Source organism: Anabas testudineus, chromosome 21, assembly GCF_900324465.2.
Source record: "Anabas testudineus chromosome 21, fAnaTes1.2, whole genome shotgun sequence".
Lineage (NCBI taxonomy): Eukaryota > Metazoa > Chordata > Actinopteri > Anabantiformes > Anabantidae > Anabas > Anabas testudineus.
This window is the reverse complement of record NC_046629.1, coordinates 10,054,646-10,076,361: the sequence shown is the minus strand read 5'-3', so window position 1 is coordinate 10,076,361 and position 21,716 is coordinate 10,054,646. Positions and strand designations below refer to the sequence as shown.

General features: G+C 36.4%; 1 protein-coding gene and 1 long non-coding RNA gene across 2 annotated transcripts; both read right to left on the bottom strand.

The window, feature by feature from the left end:
* Positions 1-5: 5 nt before the first annotated feature.
* ankrd10b (ankyrin repeat domain 10b) lies at positions 6-14,762 on the bottom strand. The gene is made up of 6 exons (XM_026375829.1): positions 14,415-14,762; positions 13,419-13,571; positions 12,423-12,514; positions 3,359-3,624; positions 3,016-3,123; positions 6-646 (listed from the first exon to the last, which is right to left on the bottom strand). The coding sequence occupies exons 1-6, from the start codon at positions 14,610-14,612 to the stop codon at positions 423-425; spliced, it is 1,041 nt and encodes a 346-aa protein (XP_026231614.1). The 5' UTR covers positions 14,613-14,762; the 3' UTR covers positions 6-422.
* Positions 14,763-15,731: 969 nt separating this feature from the next.
* Positions 15,732-19,633, bottom strand: LOC113173513. Its single transcript, XR_003299825.1, has 3 exons — positions 19,337-19,633; positions 18,915-19,012; positions 15,732-16,273 (listed from the first exon to the last, which is right to left on the bottom strand). It is a non-coding gene; the product is annotated as an uncharacterized LOC113173513 (long non-coding RNA).
* Positions 19,634-21,716: the final 2,083 nt, after the last annotated feature.

Here is a 21,716-nt window from a genome sequence, read left to right as displayed (position 1 = left end):
CGTCATCATTTGCAAAACGTGTTTTAATGATTGAGTAACAGAGCGGCACTTCCATTGTTTAATACCAAGAGAAATCATCCTGCTTCTAGTAGACAAAAAACAACTTAAATATTGGCAGTGGTTCAGTAGAGATGCTTGCTTTAGTGTATATCAGAACATTACTAGTTGTAGCATATCAAATCTTAAGGTTAATACTCGAAGCAAGCACTTTAACACAAACAAAAACAAAAATCCACGTCTTAATCAACCTTGGCAGATAGAAATTTCAGATCCATCCATAACACTGGGCCTGCCCTCTACAACAAATAATAATTTCAGCGAATAAACGGACCACTCTGTGGCTTTAAGGCGAACTAATGCTTGTTTAGTCTTACATGACGTTTAGGCAGGAAGAACAGCCTGTCAGACAGATCGTGAGCACTTTAGGATCCGTGGTAAAGCAGCATGGTGGTGAACAGGGCATAGTCGTACAACTGTTCTGCTTTCACAGACTTCTGGTGCTCCAGCTGGCTACCTGCAGTGCCGTTCATCTCAGGTGAGTCGCTGCAGATGTGCAGGATTTCTGCTGCTGGGTCACATCCAAATGGAAGCTGTGGCTGATTGTGACGAGTTGAGGAAAAATCCTCACTGTGTCTCTCTCCTGCCACTGGAAATTAGAAAAACAGGCCAAATTTATACAAAGACATTTATTGCCATGTTTCTGCCTTAATAAATATGAAGCACCGAAAGTAAAAGTTTTGCACAAGTATTGAAAGGGAGCTTGTTATAGGTAGCATTTTGCGACTGTTTTTCAACACACTAGAATTAAGCATGTTCTGTATTTCAGATATTACATAATAAGTTAATCAAGTGTTGCAAAACACATTCCAGAGTCCATGTTTAAGTATGTAGTACAAGTTGTGACCTGAGACCTTATTTTAAATAGGTCAAACCTGACTGGTGGTTGCTTTGCAATAGTTTAATGTTACAGTGACCTAGTTTTCTTTCCACAGTGGCATTTAAGGTTCTGAACTAAATCAAGAAAATTTTGTTTTTCAGGCTTGTTGGCATAAAACCTAACTTAATTTCACCTTTATCAACATTCCTATACAGTAACACAATACTGTAAGGACAGGACTTGACAGATGCATAAAAAATCATCAAGAAAACAAAGGCCACCACGATCAGATTTATAAAATTTATCAACATTTAATGATTTTACACAATCAAGTACATAACTAAACCTGCTCACTACTAAGCACTGAATGCTCCAAAGTGAGGGTAGACAGTCAAATCTTCTGGCATGTAAAACAATATGAACACCACCTTAAACCGGAAAGTGTACTACAAAATACAAAAAGAAATTCCCTTCCCAGTATTGATAAAAGTTAAAAATAATGTGCATTAACTTCTGTATAACTATTCATTACAGCTCAAGACATAAGGCCTTTTGCAAAGTCAGGTGATCCATGCAAAACATCTTGAGCAGTACTGTTTATTCATAACTACTACTTGTATAACGCCTAAACTCCAATTTCAAAGTCAGACTTTGTATTATGCGACATACAAATGTGCAAAGCCAGCTAGTTGCTTAAAAAAAAACTTTGCAAACACACCCACAATTAATACTCACCATACTTAAGAATCAATAAAGCACACAGCCAAAATGAATATAAAGAACAATGAAATTTAAGCCCATGGACCACTATGTCTTAGTATATGACCTCTACAAACTATAAAAAAAGCTGCACAGTGAATTTTTTAAACTTTATGAGCTACATTCATATTGGGATATGCTTTGGCATAAAGGTAATTATTTAATATAAAACAGTGTCTGCTAAAGCATGGTAGTCAACATCAAAAGATTTCTTTAATGTGTATTAAACAGTTCTCAGACACTACCACTTTAGGTAAATGTCTTAATTAATTGAAAAATTTTCAAATCACCTCAAGAAATAAGGCTAAAATACTTAATGTTTGAACCTGCTGCATACATACCAGCTTTAGGAACTGCAGCAGAAAGTAAATGAGCCAAATCTGTTTATCACTCAGAGAAACGCTACTGAAATTCATGGTTCCAGCCCAAAGCCAATAACATCATCTTTAGGAATGCCGTCTTTTCCTACAATATTAGGTCTTGATTTACATTCACTGGCCACCTTATCAGGTACACCTGTACAATTCTAATGAAATCCAATACAGTTTCCAATGCATTATGTTAAGAGGTGTTTCAAATGTTTTGACCCCCACATTTATGAAAACTGGGTGGCCAAAACATTAGAACATCCCCTACCATCCTCAGTAATAAACATAGAAGAATTATCATCTTTCTGACAGTTTCAGCAAAAATTTAAAAGTTATGACCCTGTAAAAGTAGAATTTATGGCAGAGCTGCTGTCTTGCTTTTCTTTAGATTGTATAGGTGTACCTAATAAAATGGCCAGTGAGTGTGTATTTGAACTGGTAATGCAACCGTGTCAAGGGAATGTCAGTTTTGTATTATCCAGGATTTTAATGTATAAATGTGCAAAACAGAACTCATCCTGTTATTATAAACCTAAAACTCGAGACTATACAACGACTATTTGTATAACTGGACGGATTATTAAATATAAGTATATAATAAAGAGCTCTTAATACCTTTATCCATCCAAGTATAATCAGGTACATGGAAAAGTAGAAAAGACAGCACACGCACACAGGCTACTATACAACTTTCGAATGTAGCTTACAACCAGATCAAAACAACTGTATTCCATTATGCATGTATTATGCAAAAAACATCAAGCGATACCAAAAAGACAAACTGCACAAATGTGAATGTCGTGTCACTACACACACAAGCCCTCTACAGATAGGCATAAGAGTTGGTGCAGCGACAAGGGGTCTGCATTGATGCCACAGTGATGACCTCCAGCTCTTTAGTTGCAGGGTTCGACCTGTCCTGTCTCCCCTGGTTCTCACACTGATCCATGGGCCCTGGCCCCTGAGGTGGTGCAAACCCACTCAGCCCAAATGCAAAGGGTCCTGGCCCACCTGAGGTTACAGTTGCTGCCAACTCCATATTCATGCTCTCCATCTGGAACTCTCCAGCACCACCCAGTGGTCCATTCCCATTCAGCAATCCTGGTGGCACGCCCAGACCTAACAGAAAGAGAGAGACCATAACGACAGGCTTTGGTTCAATCCCTTTAGAAATTAAAGAAATTCCCTTCAAATAAATCATTACACTACATTTCAAATTTTGAGCTGAGAAGTTTTAACTTTAAAGATTATAGTTAAATCAGTTTAAAGAGTTTAAAGCTTGTCATTTTTCTTTCAAAGAAACTTGCAATTGAAACCGAAATCCAAGTACATACAGATTAGCTTAGAGACCTACCATTAGGCCTAGCCTTCTTCACTGGGTTTGCCTCAATGCTATCGAAAGACCTCTTTCTGTTGGGTACACCATTCAAGAAACTGCGTCCCTGGATGGTGGGGTGAGCGAGGCCCCCATTCTGGGTCACGCCATTCATAAAAGCCCCGTTATGAGACTGAGCCATGTTTTGTTGGAAGTTCTGGGCATTGGAGAGAATCTCAGCACACTCCTGGAATCCCTGGGCATGGGCCAGGTCAGCAGCAGTCAACCCACTGGCATTCCTCATACTGCACAATGAGAAGAGGAAGTGTTAGAAACACTCACTGTACATTTGATGTACACAAATAATAGAACAAACAAAAATAGACACGCTCAGGCGCACACACACAGACATACACACTCATTAAGCAAGTATACACACACACATACACACAGACAGGCACACAGATGTATAAAAATAGCCTGTGCTACTCTACCCTCTCACACCCTCCATTCGTCATCTTCATGAGGGATGACGACTGATCACATTTGGATCATTTTTACCTTCCACAGAATTTAAATCTTGAGTTTCGAAACAACTGTGCTGCAAAAGGATATGATTAAGACACCTGAAGGTATACCCTGGACTGGATAATGATGAAATTCATTTGTATCAATTGATCTACTGAATCCAAAGAGTCGTCCATTTTTGTAGGCGATGTTGGAGAGATTTGGCTTTAACTGTGACATCAAGGAGGGTTTTGCAAAGAGTCAAATACAGATACAGTTGCCTTGCATTTCCACCGGCTGTCCAAGGATTTCTGCAATGCTGCGTGAAGATTCCACACAATGGCGTTGACATTTGCCATAGAGCCTCGGCATAAAGGAAGCATGGAGAGCACGAATGCAGATGTATGATAGGAATTGTGCAATATAAAGAGCTACAATGGAAAACAAGGTGTGCTCCTGAAAAATGTGATGCAAGAGCCTGGCAAGATTATATTCTTAGCACAAGATTCAGAACTTCTTGATCCAAAGGAGGCCGGGCCGTAACAGAGTTGTATCTTCAGAGTCAGAGATAGGAGAGAGAATAAATCAAGAACAAACTGCAACCTTCAAACATCAAAACATTCTTCTCATTGAAAGGTGAAGTAGACCGGCTCTAGTCTTCAGCTTATTTCAAGATGAGCAAGGTGATGAGAGAAAAATGTACTTCTGTCCTGTAGGAAGCTTTTATAACCATAACTAAAGTTGTGTCTGTTCTCCAAGTACAGCTGTGTTAATCATATCCAGTTGCAGCAGGATTAAGGACTAAGAGCAATAATGAATGAGCAAAGAGTATAGTGTTAGAAGTTCTCAATTCCACACTTGTATGTGGTACTACTGTAAGGAAGCAGTGTCACTGAACAATAAACAATGATACTAGTTTTAACACAATTTAATTATACTACATAAACTATTAGATCTGTATGTTGTTGCACTTATTTAGTACAGTGTAGTTGCCACATACAAACCAGTCAATTTTCTCCTATTGTGAAATTTACATGCAGAGACATGTATTCACTAGTCAACTGTTGGACAAAGAAAATATCCAGCTAACTAACAGATGCCTTTTCTCCCAATTATGGGATTTCCCTTCATTTCCACTGGCCAATTACAAAACAATGCTGTACTTGTTCTGTGTCCAAATGTCATCGTGCTGCAAAATGAGTTCTCTAAGGAAACAGCAATGTCTTTGTCAAAAAACTAGGACTCATGGTCCACATGGTACTTACTATTAAAATGTCAAGAAAAGATAAAATGTCTCCATCAGTTGGTAATTTCATATACATAAAAATGCACCTGATAACATACAATGCCCATTTTCGATAAATAAAAGTACCTATTTTATTGCTATAAACTGTTTTATTCTACTCTATTTTTAATTGAAGTTGCTAAACCTAAGTGACATTGGCTTCCATACAATGAGATAGGATTTTAGGTACACTGTTACTGTTTGGTCATTCATCTTGTTAATCAATTGTTCTTTCTCTGCATTTTTATCTAAACAGTTGTGCAAAAAAGATACATTTCAAGAAATAGTGCACATAAAAAACATTTTCAAAGAACTGAAAATTTTAAAAACAAAAAAGTAAAAATCACACAGTAACTTGTTTCATATTACCCGTCCCCTCGAAAATTAACGCTTCCAAAGGATTATTTCAAGAGTTTGTGTCGAAAATCATTTTGTGATAAAGTAGATGGTTTGGTCTCACTTTAAGGAATATAAACACTATAATTTAAATGTCATTAGCTGCCATTTTTAATAATTGGCTATTTCAACAACTCTGTAATTAAAAACTGAATTTCTCCTTCTTTAAACAGTAATAACAAGAATTCACTTACTAACTGAATCCTTCATTCACATCTAGTCAGCTACTTTTATTGTCTTTTATCTTTTAAGTACTTGTATGTGTTGTCTACTAGGTTGGTGTGCAGCAGCCACATATGTGCTGTCCTCAGATCAGTTAATCTCCATTTAAAAATGTAATACTGAAGGTGACAATTAAATCAACCTCCAAATTCATGAATCAGCAGTTTAGACATTCCTATAAGATTCTTATTGCAGTCAGCTTCATCTTAAAGTGCTGTAGTGTTACAACAGCAGATGGTAGAGTTTTATGTGCGTTTTGCATCCCCAAAAAGACAAGATAGGGGATCAGTAAAATGATCCAAAACACCCATGAGTGTGTGAACCACTTCAAATGATGAATGTGCACTTGTCTTACTCAAACTAAGTCTAAATCTGTGAAAAACTGATGTCTTTGATAGGTAATAATATTAGATAATTAATTAAGATAATTGATAGGAGCTGTACATTTTTTATTATTCTCAGTGAACTTAATGAAACTTTACAAAACTTAAATGATAAAGTGTCTTTGCCATCATTTTTTGATTATTTAGCTTAGCTTACACCATTAATTTGTTCCTTAACCTTCTCTTGCAATTAATTGATTCTTTGACCTTCTTTTGAGCTGAACTGATTATCCCCTGAATAACTGAAAGGCAATAAACTCTCTATCATTAATATTCCTTTGGTGAGACTTTCCATCTACACAGTATGCACTGATCCAACAAAATGGATAACCACATACACAAATTAATCCAGACTTTGTATAGAAATTTGAAAAGGAAGCGTTAATTCTTTGTAAATGCCTGGTATGCTTTGCTTTTCCGTCCTAAGCACACAATGTATCTTCTCTAACTATCATCTAACCTTCCAGAGGCAGCCTATTATCATGCTGCAATGTTGACATGGGACTCACGTGATTAAACCTGTCCATATAAAGGGCTCCTACGGTTAGTTCACAAAATCAAAAGCAAATAATAAAATAAAAGACTAGATACAGGAACAATCATGGATAATAAGCAAAGCATGCAGGTCTAAAACTTTAGTTGTGATTCATAAAAACCTAGCATTAGAACCAATCACCGCAAGAAATACCTCAACAGTTTGCCAGTGTGTAGATAGGAAGCGATAGTGAGAACACTCAATGCCACAACAGTGCGGCTATCCCAGGGAACGGGGCAGACTCAGCAGTGTCTATTCTCCCCCTTTCTAGGATTACTTGAAAAAACCAAGTCATTTCCAATTCAATGGCTGCAAAACATTAAGACGTACGGTTCTGCTTCTGTTAACAGTATAGAAAACTTTTTTTTGTAACTTATTGTCACTTTCATAAAGGAAAAGGTGACAAAGATTAAATGTCAAAACAGACTATGATATTGTAAAGGGTTAATACTGTGACATAAAATAAAAATAAAACATTTCTCTCTATAAAATAAAATACTTAGTACAGTGAAATGACAGTAAATAACCATTGCAACAGGATGAGTGTTAGCATCAGTTAATAGTTCAGTACATGTATCTATGAAAATCTAACCCATCTTACTGAGCTGGTCTAAGCCTCTTTCTCTGCACTTCTCTCATCACTGGCAGCCTCTACGTCCTACCCACTGTTAGCTTACTAATGGACAACCTTAACATTTTGAGGCTCATGACAAATAGTAAAAACTTTTTAATAATAATAATAATAATATATTTTTTTTATTTACCCATTAGAGATAAGTTCTGAAAAATAAAAAAAGGATTTAATTTAAGATTAAATATCTTTTTTTTTTTTTTTTTAACCCAACTAGATTCAGATGTAGGCACTGTGGAAGACAGGAACACTGTTTAGACATTTTAATCACTGTTACTATTATTATTGTTATTATTAGTTGACCTTTTTATATAAATTACAAGTTTATATTTTAATCCCAAATCTGATGGGTTTTTTTTTTAGGTTTTGTGTGGTAAAATGTTCGAGTATGTAAGGTCTTTTTATTTAGGTAGCCAGCGCTGCTAAGACAATTCAGATATAATGCTGTTATCCGGCTACTACTACCATCTAATGGAATCATTTAAGGGTGAGACTTTCAATGACATTAACCACTTTGTCCAAAGACAGGGCACACAGAAAAAACTTGTGTGAATGTAGAGGGTCACGGCATAGGACACAAGGAAATGTAGTCCATAAAAAGATTTCAACAAGTAGTTTCCAACCATCCACTGGTATAGTAAGAACATTCCAAGTTGGTGTCATATGTTTCTGACAAGAAAATGTATAAAAGACAATAAAGACAGTAAAAGCTGTAGTGTGGTGTCCAGAACCACCCTTTATCAGCAGCTGTTCAGCCAAAGGAGTGTGTTGAATCAAAGGCAGAGGCAAATGTTGACAGAGATTTCTGACTAATGAATCAGAGATGAATCGATTTTGTGTGGTTTCTTGTCTGCTGAAACTCCACCTCTCATTTTTCCTTTTCCCACAAGCAAAGGTTGACAAAGACAGTGCAAAGAAAAGCAGAAAAAATCCTGGCAACAAGGGAACAGAAATATGTTCCAAGCATACCTTCTATGAATACTGACTAATGACAGACTAATTATATCCCGTCATGAAGCTACATGTGGATACATGTTTGATGACATCAGGCAACAGCGAAGCGTCTGAACAGATGATCAGAAGAAGAGGGCCTGTTACTCAGAAATGCTTAAATTGGCATCCACAAGGTGAGCAGTGAGCTGCTAGTCATACTTCTCAGGTGAAACAGTTTGTCATTGAGTCTCAGCTGTTTTGTAACTTCAGTAATTACAGTGCACTGATCTTCACTCTCGATGAGAGCATAGAGGAACTTCTTAGATGCATGACAGCTGCGAACTTTAAGATGAAAGAACTGACCACACAGTAATGGTCAGCTGGACAGATCATGAAGGACAGATTAAAAGCAAATATGCTAAAGTAGATGTTTCCATTTCCTTGAAAGAGGAGGGGGGGCTGGCATTTCTGCTAACATTAATTTATTTCAGCAAAAACTTTATCAAGGCTATAAACTTGTATGAGGTTTTAAATCTTGTCTATATTTTGTCATACTTATACTTTATAAATGTATTTATAAAATGTAATTTATAAATACCATGGCACTGGTTTACTGACAACAAAAACATTAAATGTTATGATTATGTACCATAGGTTAGGTTAAAAAATTATTTATTTTAAGCAAGTTATGATTATGAATGGCTATGTGAATAATATTATATATATAATAATATTAATATTACATTTTTTAAACAAAATAAATATAAATATTCAGGTTAATGCATGTGGGAATGTCAAAAATATATTTCAACATATTTTGTGTTATAAGGAAGCTGAAAGAGACACACATCTTGTATCTCACAGCAATAAAATATTAATAACCCAAACAAAACCCTTTTAGTTTGTTTTAATTTGAAGGGCAATAAAAGGCTTTCTGATTTTTCAAGGTTTATGGAAAGTTCTTTAGACTCTTTAGTCAGATTACTATGTTATGTATTACTATGTGTTACAATTACACTATGTCATTTGGTAGACGCTTTTATCCAAAGTGACTTACAAGTTAGGTAAAAGGTACAAGGACAGGTAGGGAAAGCATGAGGAGGTCTTGCCTAAGGACCTCTACTGGAGGTAGTCCACAGCTGGAATTCAAACCCCAGTCTCTCGCATGGAGAGCAGCGATGTTACCACTACACTGTCCAGCCACATTATTATTAATATGTGTATTAATAATTGAAAGATACTTGTACTTACTGTTACTGGAAACAGATATTTGACACTAACATTTTTATTCTGTCATGAGCCTCATTCCCTCTTGTGTGTCTTGTTTTACCTCCCAGTTGTGCCCCACTACATGTCTGAGTAATAAAAATAATAAAAACAAACACATTTGACAATAAACTAAACTAAATATAATATCTGTAATCTGCAGGGGGAAAAAATAATCACATATCATTTTCATCATAAATATTACTCATCAGCAGATAACCAAATGCACATTACATGATGTAAACAAGAAAATAAGCATTTAATAAACAAGTCCAAAAGTATTGCATTTCATTTGCTTTAATCACCAAAGCAACCAGGTGTTTCACATGTGATGCAAAAGCATTGAAAAATTAAGATAAGAGTTAAACGCAAATGAGCAAGGCTAGCATTACATTTGTAAAATCCAATCCATGTTTATTTCCCTTCCTCTATTACTAGGTGGTGTTATTTATACTGATATATACACTGATACAGTGAAAAATATTTTACTTTTGTGTTTCAACAACCTTAGAAAATGTGTGTAAGCATTGTTCACATTCCTTATTGAAACCATAGGTAAACGTTAGGTCCAATTCATTACTGGTATCTGATTATATTCAGTTATGCCAAATACAAATGGCTTTTCCTCTCACTGCAACAAGTGCCAGATAACTACAGGTTTCAGCCATTATTTAACAGCTCACTTGGTGAGCTCAGATTTATTATTAGACACATAATGACTATTTTCTCTGATGACACCATGGAATCATACTAAAATTATACGCAGTCAACCATGCATATGTAAAACACACAGTTGCTTTGGGTTTTTTGTACTTCATGAATATGACATACGCCTGTTCCACAAAATGAAACTGCAACTAAAACATTTATGGTTTATTTGAAAAGAAGAAAATAGTTTATTCATCATCTAAACATAAAAATATGCTTTTATGTCTTAATTTCTGCATTAAAACACTGACTTATATATATACTTTTTACTCCAGCTAAAACAAATACAAACTGATTAATTAAACTATGGTCGCATACAATTACATCCCTATATAATATGACTCAGGCTAACTAACCATTACCTGTCAGGCAAAAAGAAGGAGAAAGTGTTTCACCTCCCCTGCAGGGCTCTAAATTTAGGACACAGGAAATGCGGGTTGTGCCTTTGTTTATGCCTCAGTGACACCATCAAAATGTTAACAATAAATAGAATAATCCAGAGAGAGCACAAAAGAACCTGCCAACTGTAAAGGTGTGGCTAACATTATAATTGAGGTAGATTATGTTTCTAATTATACTTCACTACTTATGCTACCAAGAAGAATCAGGGTGAGCTGGGTTCAATAAAACCATAATGCAACCTTTGTTATCTTGCAATTTATGTTGCTCTTATTTTTTCCCTGACTGTTTTCTACTAAGACAATTATTTTAACAGGCACCTTTTAAAAAACAAAAGGGTATGATGCAGTTTCATTGTATGCAACAGAAATATGATATTTTCTTCTTAACAGTAAATGAGTTTCAGACAAATGGGCAATGTGCATTTTGTCATCCAGTCAAGCTGGCTATGTAAGACACTAAACAAAACAAATGTTAACCAAGAAAACCACACTCTAGGTTTAACAGAGATCATGCAATATGGGCTAATAGGCTAAAACAGTTTATCAACTTTTACATTAAGTTGTCCTCATGAATGTATAATATTTGAACCAAATTTTAAAAGCAGTTAAGAATAAAAGCAATGGATCAAGTTAATCATCTACTTTTATTAACATTTATCTCTTCCTCATATCATAACGGTAAAATCTAACACTACTGCAATTAAATGAAAGGTATTTTTTGATCATTCTGCAATTCTTAGCTTATATTATTACAAGCAGAGGGCAACTTAATGTGAATTGTTGCAATGATAAACAACAATTTTAAGGATTAACCAAATGGGTCACATTTTCAAGGGAGCACCACCAGTTCGTTTAATATTTAACTAGAAATCTCACCATCAAACTAATCTTAGCTGGAGTTACTTTTAAAAGGTTTGTTTATATAATAAAAGTACATTGTTTTATTTCTTACTTCTTTATGTCTTTATTTGTTATTCTTTTTTATTTATTATAATTGTTTTTATATTACTACTGGCTGCACTATTCTATTTATTTTTATATTAATATATTAATTTTTTTCTGTCTTACTGCGATCTTGTAATGTTTTAATCCTGATTCAAATAACTTTGATTTAAAAAGGGCTGAAAAATAAAGTTTATTATATATAACTACAACATAGTGTTTATACTGTCCTACAACAAAAAATATTTTAACTTTAGAAAATGTAGTAAGTAAACTAAAACTAAACGTTCCAGTTAAAATGACCTATTCTTGTTATTATTAAACTGCATCTTCTGTGCTACTTAAAAGATGTTGAAAGATGTTATTTGTTTTAAATGTCTCTGATGTACACTTCTACCTCCAGAATAAATACATGGTTGCAGAACAATGTGTTGTTTTGTAGTAGGAAACTGTAAGACCCTAATTCTGCACTCAGTTTGACTTTCTGCAGAAATGTGAAGCTTGTATACTACTTTTTCGACAATATCACAACCACTGATTTCAATAATTAAAGCATCCAAGTGAAAGGAAATTATGCTTAGTAAACCATTTCATAAAGTAGCTTGCTTAAGGCTGTGTAGGAAAGCTAACCCATCCAGTCATCCAATTTGTCTCTGATATTTGCTTAATCTTGTTTAAGTCTTGATCAAATTTACTCACACCTGTCAAGTTAATCTGCAAATTCTCTGACATTCCTATCAGCAACACTCTTGAAGCTCTATATAAATCTGGTAAATTAAACTTCATCACCACTCCTATTTGAGTGTGGTGGTGATCCCTTGTAAAGGTGTAACTGAGATGTTGGATATTACATAAGAAAAGAAATGAGCATACAGGTCTGATCACAGGACTTACTCAGCTTTTGCTCCCTGAATCAAGAGAGCATTGATACATTCCAGACTGCCCGCACGAGCAGCCTTGTGGATGGGCGTCTCACCCACATAGTCCTGAGTAATGAGAAAAGACTGCAGTTACACACACACAGAAAAGAATGACTGCACAGAGCAGCACAAGAACAGTAGTAGCGGCCAAAACACCTCTGTTTCAGACAATTTACCTGGTAAAACATTACCAAATATACCCTCCCTTGCCACCACTTTTTACACTTCAAACATAATAAAACAGCCTGCAGGAACAATAGTGGGGTGTTACTTGACAGGAACAATAGTGGGGTGTTACTTGACAGGAAAAAGCTTGAACTTTTCACCCAGACTGCATTAACACAAATCCTAGAACTTCTCCTGGTGTTTAATCCAACAGAACAAAATCAAAGTCAATCCTTAGTAGCACGCTTCATTATGACAACAACACATTATGTCATTGCGACCTACTAATCTGATTTCTCTCAGCAGTGCAGTGGAGCATAAAATATAGCCCTGGAGCATGACTTTGTGCATTAAACTACATGAAGAGGAAAAGACATGATAGGTAAAAAAGGATTAAACTCAACAGGGCACATCCTCTAATAGGAAAATAAGACTAACACACATTGTCTAAATACAAGTTTAAGAGTAACTAGCGCTAGTACACTACAAGGGTTGTGATCCCACATTCGAATGATCCTCGTTGATGGGGTCACTGAGCTCAACCTTTCACAATGCTCTGCTCTTTTTACACAGGTATGGTATCTGTGCCTACATGCAACTTATAATGACAGGTTGTTGAATGCTGAATCACACATAATGTACAATCCCTTTGTAATGTATGGTTTGCCCTGCAGCATATGTTTAAATGTTTTTCCTCCAGGAAATGGCAACTAGGAAAATCCCTGTGAACTTACTTGACTTGTTTGCCACCCGTCAAAGCATAAAATTGAAAAGTTTGTGTTGAGTGTGCATTTGGATGTTGTACCTGTCTATTAATATCTGCACCAGCTTGGAGTAGCCATAACAAGCACTGAGGGTGGCCCCCAAATGCAGCAATGTGAGTAGGCGTTTGTGCAAACCTGGAGGTCACGGCATTCACACCACAGCCCACCTCAACCAGACGCATCACACACTCCAACTGTGAAGAGACACGGGCAATAGACATAAAGTCAGACATATTATAGCATATGTGCATTGATTTGTTCATTGTTTGTTAAAACATTAGACTACAGACAGCTACTGTACCACACCTGGCAGAGGACAATCTGCCTGTTGTCTTCTGAACAGACAATAGACAGATTGTATAAACAGCCTCAGTTTTTATTGCACTTGGTTCGGGAATGCATCCAGTTCTCTGGAAACTGAAAGCCTGCCCTTTCTCAGATGTAGCGTTAGCTAGTTAATGTTAAACAAATGATATCTTTACGGTCAGCTAGCTAGAAACGAGTCACTCACAGCCTTGAAAGTTGGTTTCGGACAGCTAGGCTTTCAATAAAAGAGACAAGAACATTTATGGCATACACACAAAAATTAATTACTAACCGTAACACTTTGTGTGCATATATCACCTGGTTATGAATCATGTAAAAGTAAAATATTTAGCAAGACGTTAGCCTAACGTAACAATAGCTAATGAAGCTAACTAAGTAACGTAGCAACTGTCAACATCTGAGTGAACTGACGTTAGCTAATGTTTCCCGCTCAACGTAAGATTAAACATTAATGTAATTATCTTAACGTGGAGAGTAATTAGTTAACTAAACAGGGACAGAAATCCAACAATAATAGTCATTGTCTGCCTCCAGTTAACGATGGCCGCTTTTTTTTTTTTTTTTTTTTTTTAGTCTCATCAGCGAGCAGTTAAGACGAACATCAGGAAATGGCCGAGACGAGGATCATGTCGGAGGGAGCAGCCGCTCATTGTGGACACTGGTGAACCAGCACCTCCATTAACAGGAGCCTGGTCCGGCTAGTGAGCTACCTTTCCGAAGTGAGCGGCCCAGTGTATGGGCGTCCAGCCGTAGAAGGTGTCCTCCACGGTGAGGTCAGCCGAGTTTGAGGTGCACCGAAGCAGGGCGCACAAGGCACCGACATCTCCATCCCTGCATGCCCGATGGAGAGGGAAGCGGCTGTTCAAGACCTCCTCGCTAGAGAATCCAGACTCCACTCCCACCGACATGTTTGCAAAACGAGCAAATAAGCGCTAACTCCTGCTGAACAGAGTGGGGAAGTAGATGTGAATTAACTGTTGTCGGTGCTGAGCGGCTGCCTGTCTGTCAGCACACACGCCACCCCGCCTGTGTGTGTCTTTCTGCCTGACAACACAAAGGGCAGAGCGCCGCTCCGGAGTGAAACTTGAGAAGCGCTGAGAGAGCCGCAAGCTCCGGACCGGACTCCGGACTCCGGACTCCGGACTGGTCCCTCTGGGGTGTCGCTCTGCCGCCACCGTCTGCTTCGGAGTACGGGAACGAGTTTTAGCTTAGAAACTGAACACACGGGGGCATGATTACCTTCAAGACCAAATCCTCATCAGCATCTGATTGACTGGCTGAGTGTCCATCATGTGAAACCCCTGCAGCATCTCCGGTTACTGATAAATGTGCTCACTCAAAGTCTTACAGTATGCATGTTTCTGGATTTATTATTGCTGTCAATTTAAAATCTGTCCATTTTTAATGTCACATTAAATGCCACATGTTCTGTTTTCATTAGTTATTTAATAGAAACCTTTAGTTAACTCTATGTTTTTGCTCATAGTATCTGTAAATACAGACTTGTTTACTAGTATAGGTTATATTATTGGGACAGTAATCAACATATTTTTTCTGTTTATCTTTCAAAAAGTGTATGTTAGAGTGTGTTTAAGTATCATAAAGATTCTTTATCTATATTTGTCCTTGTGCAGGTTCGAGCTGTTGTATTGAGTTGTATTAAGATTGTGGATGATTAGAATGAGGCCACACAATAAGTTTCTTTAATGGTACTGCAAGCTTTTCATTTCACCAGGAGAATTTCTGAGGATCATGTTTAAAAAGGGGCACTTATCAGAACAGAGATAATTCACAAAAAATGTCCACTGTTAATAATACAAATGAATGTTTTTTCACCAAAAAAGTAATTTCAACTCATTACAAATAAGCATTTTCTTACTGAAAACATGTTAAGCCTAAGCCTATGTAGCCAAAAATTGTACATGGTCAACATTTAGCTGCTCAAAACAAGATGTTTCCTTCTTCACCATGACAACCATTCTCACTGTATGACGTTATAACCCCACATAGACTTATTAGCATGTCTTCAAGTGACATCACAGCAGCAAACGTATTCAAACAGTCCTGCTTGTACCTTATCATACTGACTTTATACAAATCTTTATTGCCCCACACCTGCTTGTCTCCACTGTTAATTAATATCCATTATTTAATTCTATTAAATTATTAATGACCTACCCAGGTCATGAGTGAATGCATGCACACAACATAACATATGCAAGTAGAGCCACGCTAAGAAGAGTCTTCATGTGGCTGGTGTGACGATTGTACATGTGATGGATCCATATTGTATTGGTCCTATTAGCTAGTATTGATACTCAACAAGACTTTAAATCAGCAAAATTGATTGTATGATTGTTCCTCTCACCTCTAATACAAAGAAGTAAAGGCACATTAGGTTTTCTTTTTTTTTTTTTTTTTTTACTGAAATAAAAGTATGAAAACAAAATGTACTTAAATATAAACAAAACACATAGGTATGAGTATCATGCAGAATGATCCTATCGGTGTTATGTATAATTGAATAATTATTTTTGTTGTCGCTTGGTCCAGGTAGAGTCAATTTTCCCTGAAATGTAATGGAGTAAAAGTATAAATTATCATAAAATAGAAATACACAAGTAAAGCCTATCAAAATTAAAGTGCAGCATTTGAGTATAAAGTAAACAGTCTGTTACTTTCCATGATTGAAACACTGGATTACTAAGCATTAAGGGCAAACAACTTCCTCTAGGCCCTGAAAGATTGCGGTTTACTGAAAATAATTGGTTAAAATACATCATCAGTGACCAGTGGTCCTGAAGGTGACGTCATTCTTTACTAGCTTGTTTTGAAGACATCTATGTGACTTCTAACATATATTTCACATTGATCACTCAAAGTGGAAACTCTGATTGAGAGTCTAGGATTAAGGAAACTGTACAAGGCTTTCTATGAATATTTATATGAATATTTGACTGTATATACTAAATGTTATTGTTAAAAGGGTAAAAATAGTTTCTTCTTTACCACCAGATGGGAGTATACAATAAGAAATAAAAGAAAGAAAGACAAATACAGGTGGCGAGCTGAACAGCACTACATGTCTGACACAGATGATGATATCTGCTTTACTTCTAATTTAATTTTGATAGTTGTTTAATGAATGTTTTTAGGATTACTGCTGATTTCACACAGTTTCCACTTTTGCATACAAACACACATTAGTTTTGCACGAGTTAGCTATGCTGAAATATTATTTCTGAACACTGGAGGGAGATATTTACAGTAACTCACCTTCAGTTGATAACAAATAGTTTTATATATATATATCTCTCTCTATATCTCTATATATATCCCACTGGAGCTTTTGAATACCAACTGATTATAAATGTGAATGTGCATATTCACCATTATGACCTAGTATCATTATCATTATTATTAGCAGCAGTAGAAGTGGTAGAAGAAGTATTTGGAAGTAAAAGTATCAATACCACAGTGTAAAAAAATGTAGTCATTTAAATGTACAACATAAGCTAGTTAATAAAATAAATGTACTGGAGTTAAATATGTTACAAAAATATTACAATACTACCTGAATGGTAGTGGAATAATAAATAGGGAGGGCCGGGAGCATGGTGAGCTGGAGTTTATCCCAGCATGCACTGCTCCATAGCTGAATGTGGAATGAAGAGCATGTTAATGAGCCTGATATTAGTGTGATGATGTCAGGCTCCACTTCATTAGCAAACCACTTAGCGTGCTCAGGGAGGCACTTCATTACCCAGTTTCCTGAAGTCATCGGATACATACAACATTAGTCTTTCAAACACTGACCACAAACTTTTGAACAGTGGTGTATTCTTTATGATTTTCAGTTTGTCCGATTCAGGTACAGTCAGAGTTTGTTTTGCCGTGACTAACTGGAGGCAAACATTTAAATGTTATGATTTTCAAGTTTATACTGTATATGATTTTATTATTGTTGTTTATTATTGTATTATTGTTATTTAGTTAATGGATGTGATGTGGACTTTGGATATCACTTTCCATGCAAATCCACATGAGAGTTGTCACAACTTCCATTTTAATGGAAGCTAATTTCGGTTGCTGTTGTTATGGACCTTCATGGAAATTGTTTATGGTAGTATTCTGTGTCTTTACCTTGCATCACGAGTCAGCTTGATTTACGACAGCAGAGTGTTGTTTTTTCCATTATGCATTTGGCAAGAAAATGCAAATTTGGATCACAGTGCTGTGTAAGCTTAGTGAGCTTAGCAAGCTTAGAAGGAAGAGATTCCTATCAGATTTCATTCAGATCAGAAATTAGATTTTTTTATCTTATTTCTGAATTTTCTGAATTGTAGTAAGAATACTGTACCAAGGATACTGCTAAACGTTGATAAAATATATCCAACCTTTTAGATGTATGCCAAAGCCCAAAGTAATTTGCATGTGTCACGCATGCTTTACTGAAGGGAGGCAACAACTCCAATTATGTTTTATTATGTTTTATTATGTTCAGCACAGAGGCTTTCTGCACTGGGTACAACACCCACCATTTAAACCTAAATGTCTCTGGGGTAAATTCTCTTGTTGAACGGCCTCCTGTGAGGCTGCAGTGTAATATGAGCAATGTTACAATACAGATGCATCATTATCAGTTATGTAATGTTATTCATGGGCTGGTTCAGATAGCCAAAGGGTAGCGTAGACTCTGAAAATGTCTGGGAGAACTTATATTAAGTTTCAGTTTAGAGCACTGTATCAGAGCAGAGAGAGTAACTGTTTTAATTTTAAGTGTTATACCTGTTAAATCAAACTACCAAATGTGTTCATTGTTTATAATACCACAGGACAATTATGAGTGCAAAAGGACAGGCAAAATTCACAAAGTAGTATTTAGAAAAAGGGAAGGTGCTGTGTAAGTTAATCATATTAAAAAAAAAAAAAAAGCTGTTACCGTAAATAGAAGTGACTCATTAAAGTGTGTTTTTTTTTTTTTTTTATAATGTGAATCACATTCTGTTCTGTTGAATGTTAAGTGATTTTCATGTCTCTTCATGCGTCACTCCAATGTGAATTTATGGGCCTGCTGCCAGTTCCTGTGTCTTGATCTCTGTCACTGACCTTGGCTACACAACTACACAGGAATGTCTGGTGATAGCTTATCAGACTGGGTCAATATCTCACCTGACTACTGTCTATTTGCTCACATCAGGCATACTGACCCAAAACTCAGTCTTCAAGCCCCCTTCATTGCTGCCTTTGCATCGATACTGGTCATCCTTCTGAGATGAGGGAAGCACTGCTGCAGCTCAAACGAAACCTGATTAACCAATGTGACACATTCAGTTTTTGAGCGTGTACAGCATATACATCACATTTGTTGTGCACATAAACATGGGCTTCCCGTTCTTTAACACGCTTTTTTCACCAAAGCTACAGGAACACAAAGAACCTTTACTGACGTATGGGGACATAACAGTACAATACCATTACAGTACAATACATACTATAATAATATAATATACAATATACAATACTCTATATTTGTAATAGATAGTACAGTATCAGAGATGTAGTAGAATCAGTTATCAGTCATATTAATTTGATGCTGTACATTTCATTCTCTCTTTTTTAAAATACGTACTGTCTTGATCCTGGATAAACACATTTTACCAGATGAAACCACAGAAAGCAGATGTGTTGCTTAATGCTTAGGAGGTCCAGAAGTTCTGTAATCTGCTGTCCCATGACCTTTGTGTTGCTGTCCCCCTCTATTACCTCATTAATGGTCATGATATGATATACAATGAACTCCATTGTGCTCTCTACCTTTAGAGAAGTTTGTTGGTCTGCTAATAGGTCTGCCTTTTCTGTGCAAGCTGTTTTCATTGTTGCTGGTCCACTACTTTTTGTTAACAGAAAACCTAATGATGCTGGTGGAGCTCGCTCATGCAGTGCAGTGGGAATGCAGTCAAAACAGCAACACATAGGGGACATATTGTACTTGGCCAGGTCTTAGATTTTCCATTGCAATATATTTGTATATTTGGCATGTTAGAAAATTTCACTCCAGCCAGTCTTCTGAAGACTAGGATTTAGTATTCGGATTTGCAAACTTGTATTATAGCTCCACCTATAAACATAACATCTGAAGCCTTTTCCAATATATTAAATTTTTCAGTATTAATGTAAAAGTATAAAGTGTGCTTCCTGTTTTTTGTCAAACCCATTTCACAATTTGTGTGATCAGCCTCAAATATTTATTATTTGAGGAATGGACCATAAAAATAAATAATTGATGCGCAAATGGCATCAAATTATATATTACAGATTTATATTGGTTAATTGATCTTCTTGTCACGTAGTTATTGTTTCGGTGTGTTTAGGATGTGTGTATATTTCTGACATGCACTGTAAGAGAACACTTTACTACACAGAAGCTGTCAACACTTGTATTCAGTAGAGCAAAGCAATATGAGCAAAAACAGACACTTGCATTTCCCAATTATTTCCCTCTTCCTGCCTTTCTTTATCTGGGTCAAAGGTAACAATTCTTCCCCTGAGACTAACGTTTCCTCCTGTTGTAAATCTTTTCCCAGAGTCAGAACAAGCAGCGTTGTACACGTCAGCAGTTAATCTACAAGCTGATCGAGCTCACATGTCAAAGTAGTCATGGGTCAAATTGGAGGTTAGGTTTAAGCATTTTTCAAAGTGTCTTGTTCACACATTATTAACACCGATGCTGTCAGCGTAGATTTTAACCCGTGTCAACAACCACTATTTGTGGTATTAATACTAGCAAGGGTTTGGTTGGTTACTTCCTCTTGCGTGAGTGTCCACCCAAACCAAATGTCAAAGTCAGATGTGTGTTGGAAAATGTAGTGCTCTAGTATGAGAGGAGTCTTTTGTGTCATTCAATTTGTAAGCAGCTCTAACAAAATATTGTTTTTAGAAGTTTCTAAACTGGTAGTAAAACCACATATAGAAATTTCAGCATTAATGTGAATTTTGCATTTTGCTGCATAATGTCACAATTAAAAGTTTACTTAATGGAAAAACCAGAGCAGCTCTTCTCTGGTAAGTGAAATGGGAAATTCTTTCTTTGGAAGTTGGAAAGAGGAGAGTCATGGCTGGACTGGGGTAACACCGGAAAAGGAAAACTGTGAGGCCAGAACTGATGTAATGCAGATGATGGTCTGGCCTTGTAACCTAGGGGTTAAAAATTAATATACAATGACAAAAAAAGTATGTGAACCCTTGGGAATTACCTGATTTTCTGCATTTGCTGGTTATACAATGTGGTCTGATCTTTACAAACATAATGTGCTCAATGTAATAACACAAGAACAATACAATCTTTTGGGCTTTATTGAAAACACATATTAAACAATCTTAGTACTGTTGGAAAAAGGAAGTGAGTTTAATAACTAGAACCTCCTTTAATAGTAATAATTTCAAACAAGTGCTTCTGGTAGCTGAGGAGAGACCTGCTTAGTGTTCAAGAGGAATTTCATAACATGACCTACTCAAATTAAAGATGACTCTTCAATCTAATATCCATTCTTTTATGTTTAGGCACATATGTGACATTTTGCTCCATCACTCCGAATGAGTGATCTTTAATTCCTTTTCTTTTCTCGTCATTGTTGTCTCACGGTAAGTCATGCTGCATACTCAGAGGCCACTTCAAACACACACACACACCTGTCATTATAGAGACTTGGCATTGCTCTCTCTGACAGTTTGTACCCTTCTTCGTGCCCCCATGCAGAGATGTATTGCATTGCATTTTATTTGGGTGCACGCTGCCATTTGTGGTTTTGTATGATTCATTGAGTCACTGCAGAGAGGAAGTATGCTATTTTGCTGCACATACGCACACTGTCATGCCATCTGTCATGATGCTGTAGTGTATTCTTTGTGTCCTACTCGTGCCTGGCAAGTGTTCTTTGTGTTTCCACTCTATTGTTAATTTCTTTGCATGACATGAATCTTTATCTACACAAAAACGTAGAACACCTGGA

Excerpts from the sequence above, each read along its gene's own strand:
- ankrd10b (XM_026375829.1), bottom strand. The coding sequence starts at position 14,612 with ATGTCGGTGGGAGTGGAGTCTGGATTCTCTAGCGAGGAGGTCTTGAAC. Across the intron at positions 3,124-3,358 it reads GAAGAAGGCTAGGCCTAATG|GTCTGGGCGTGCCACCAGGA; the intron begins GTAGGTCTCTAA and ends TCTTTCTGTTAG. Across the intron at positions 647-3,015 it reads GGCAGCAACTGTAACCTCAG|TGGCAGGAGAGAGACACAGT; the intron begins GTGGGCCAGGAC and ends TCTAATTTCCAG.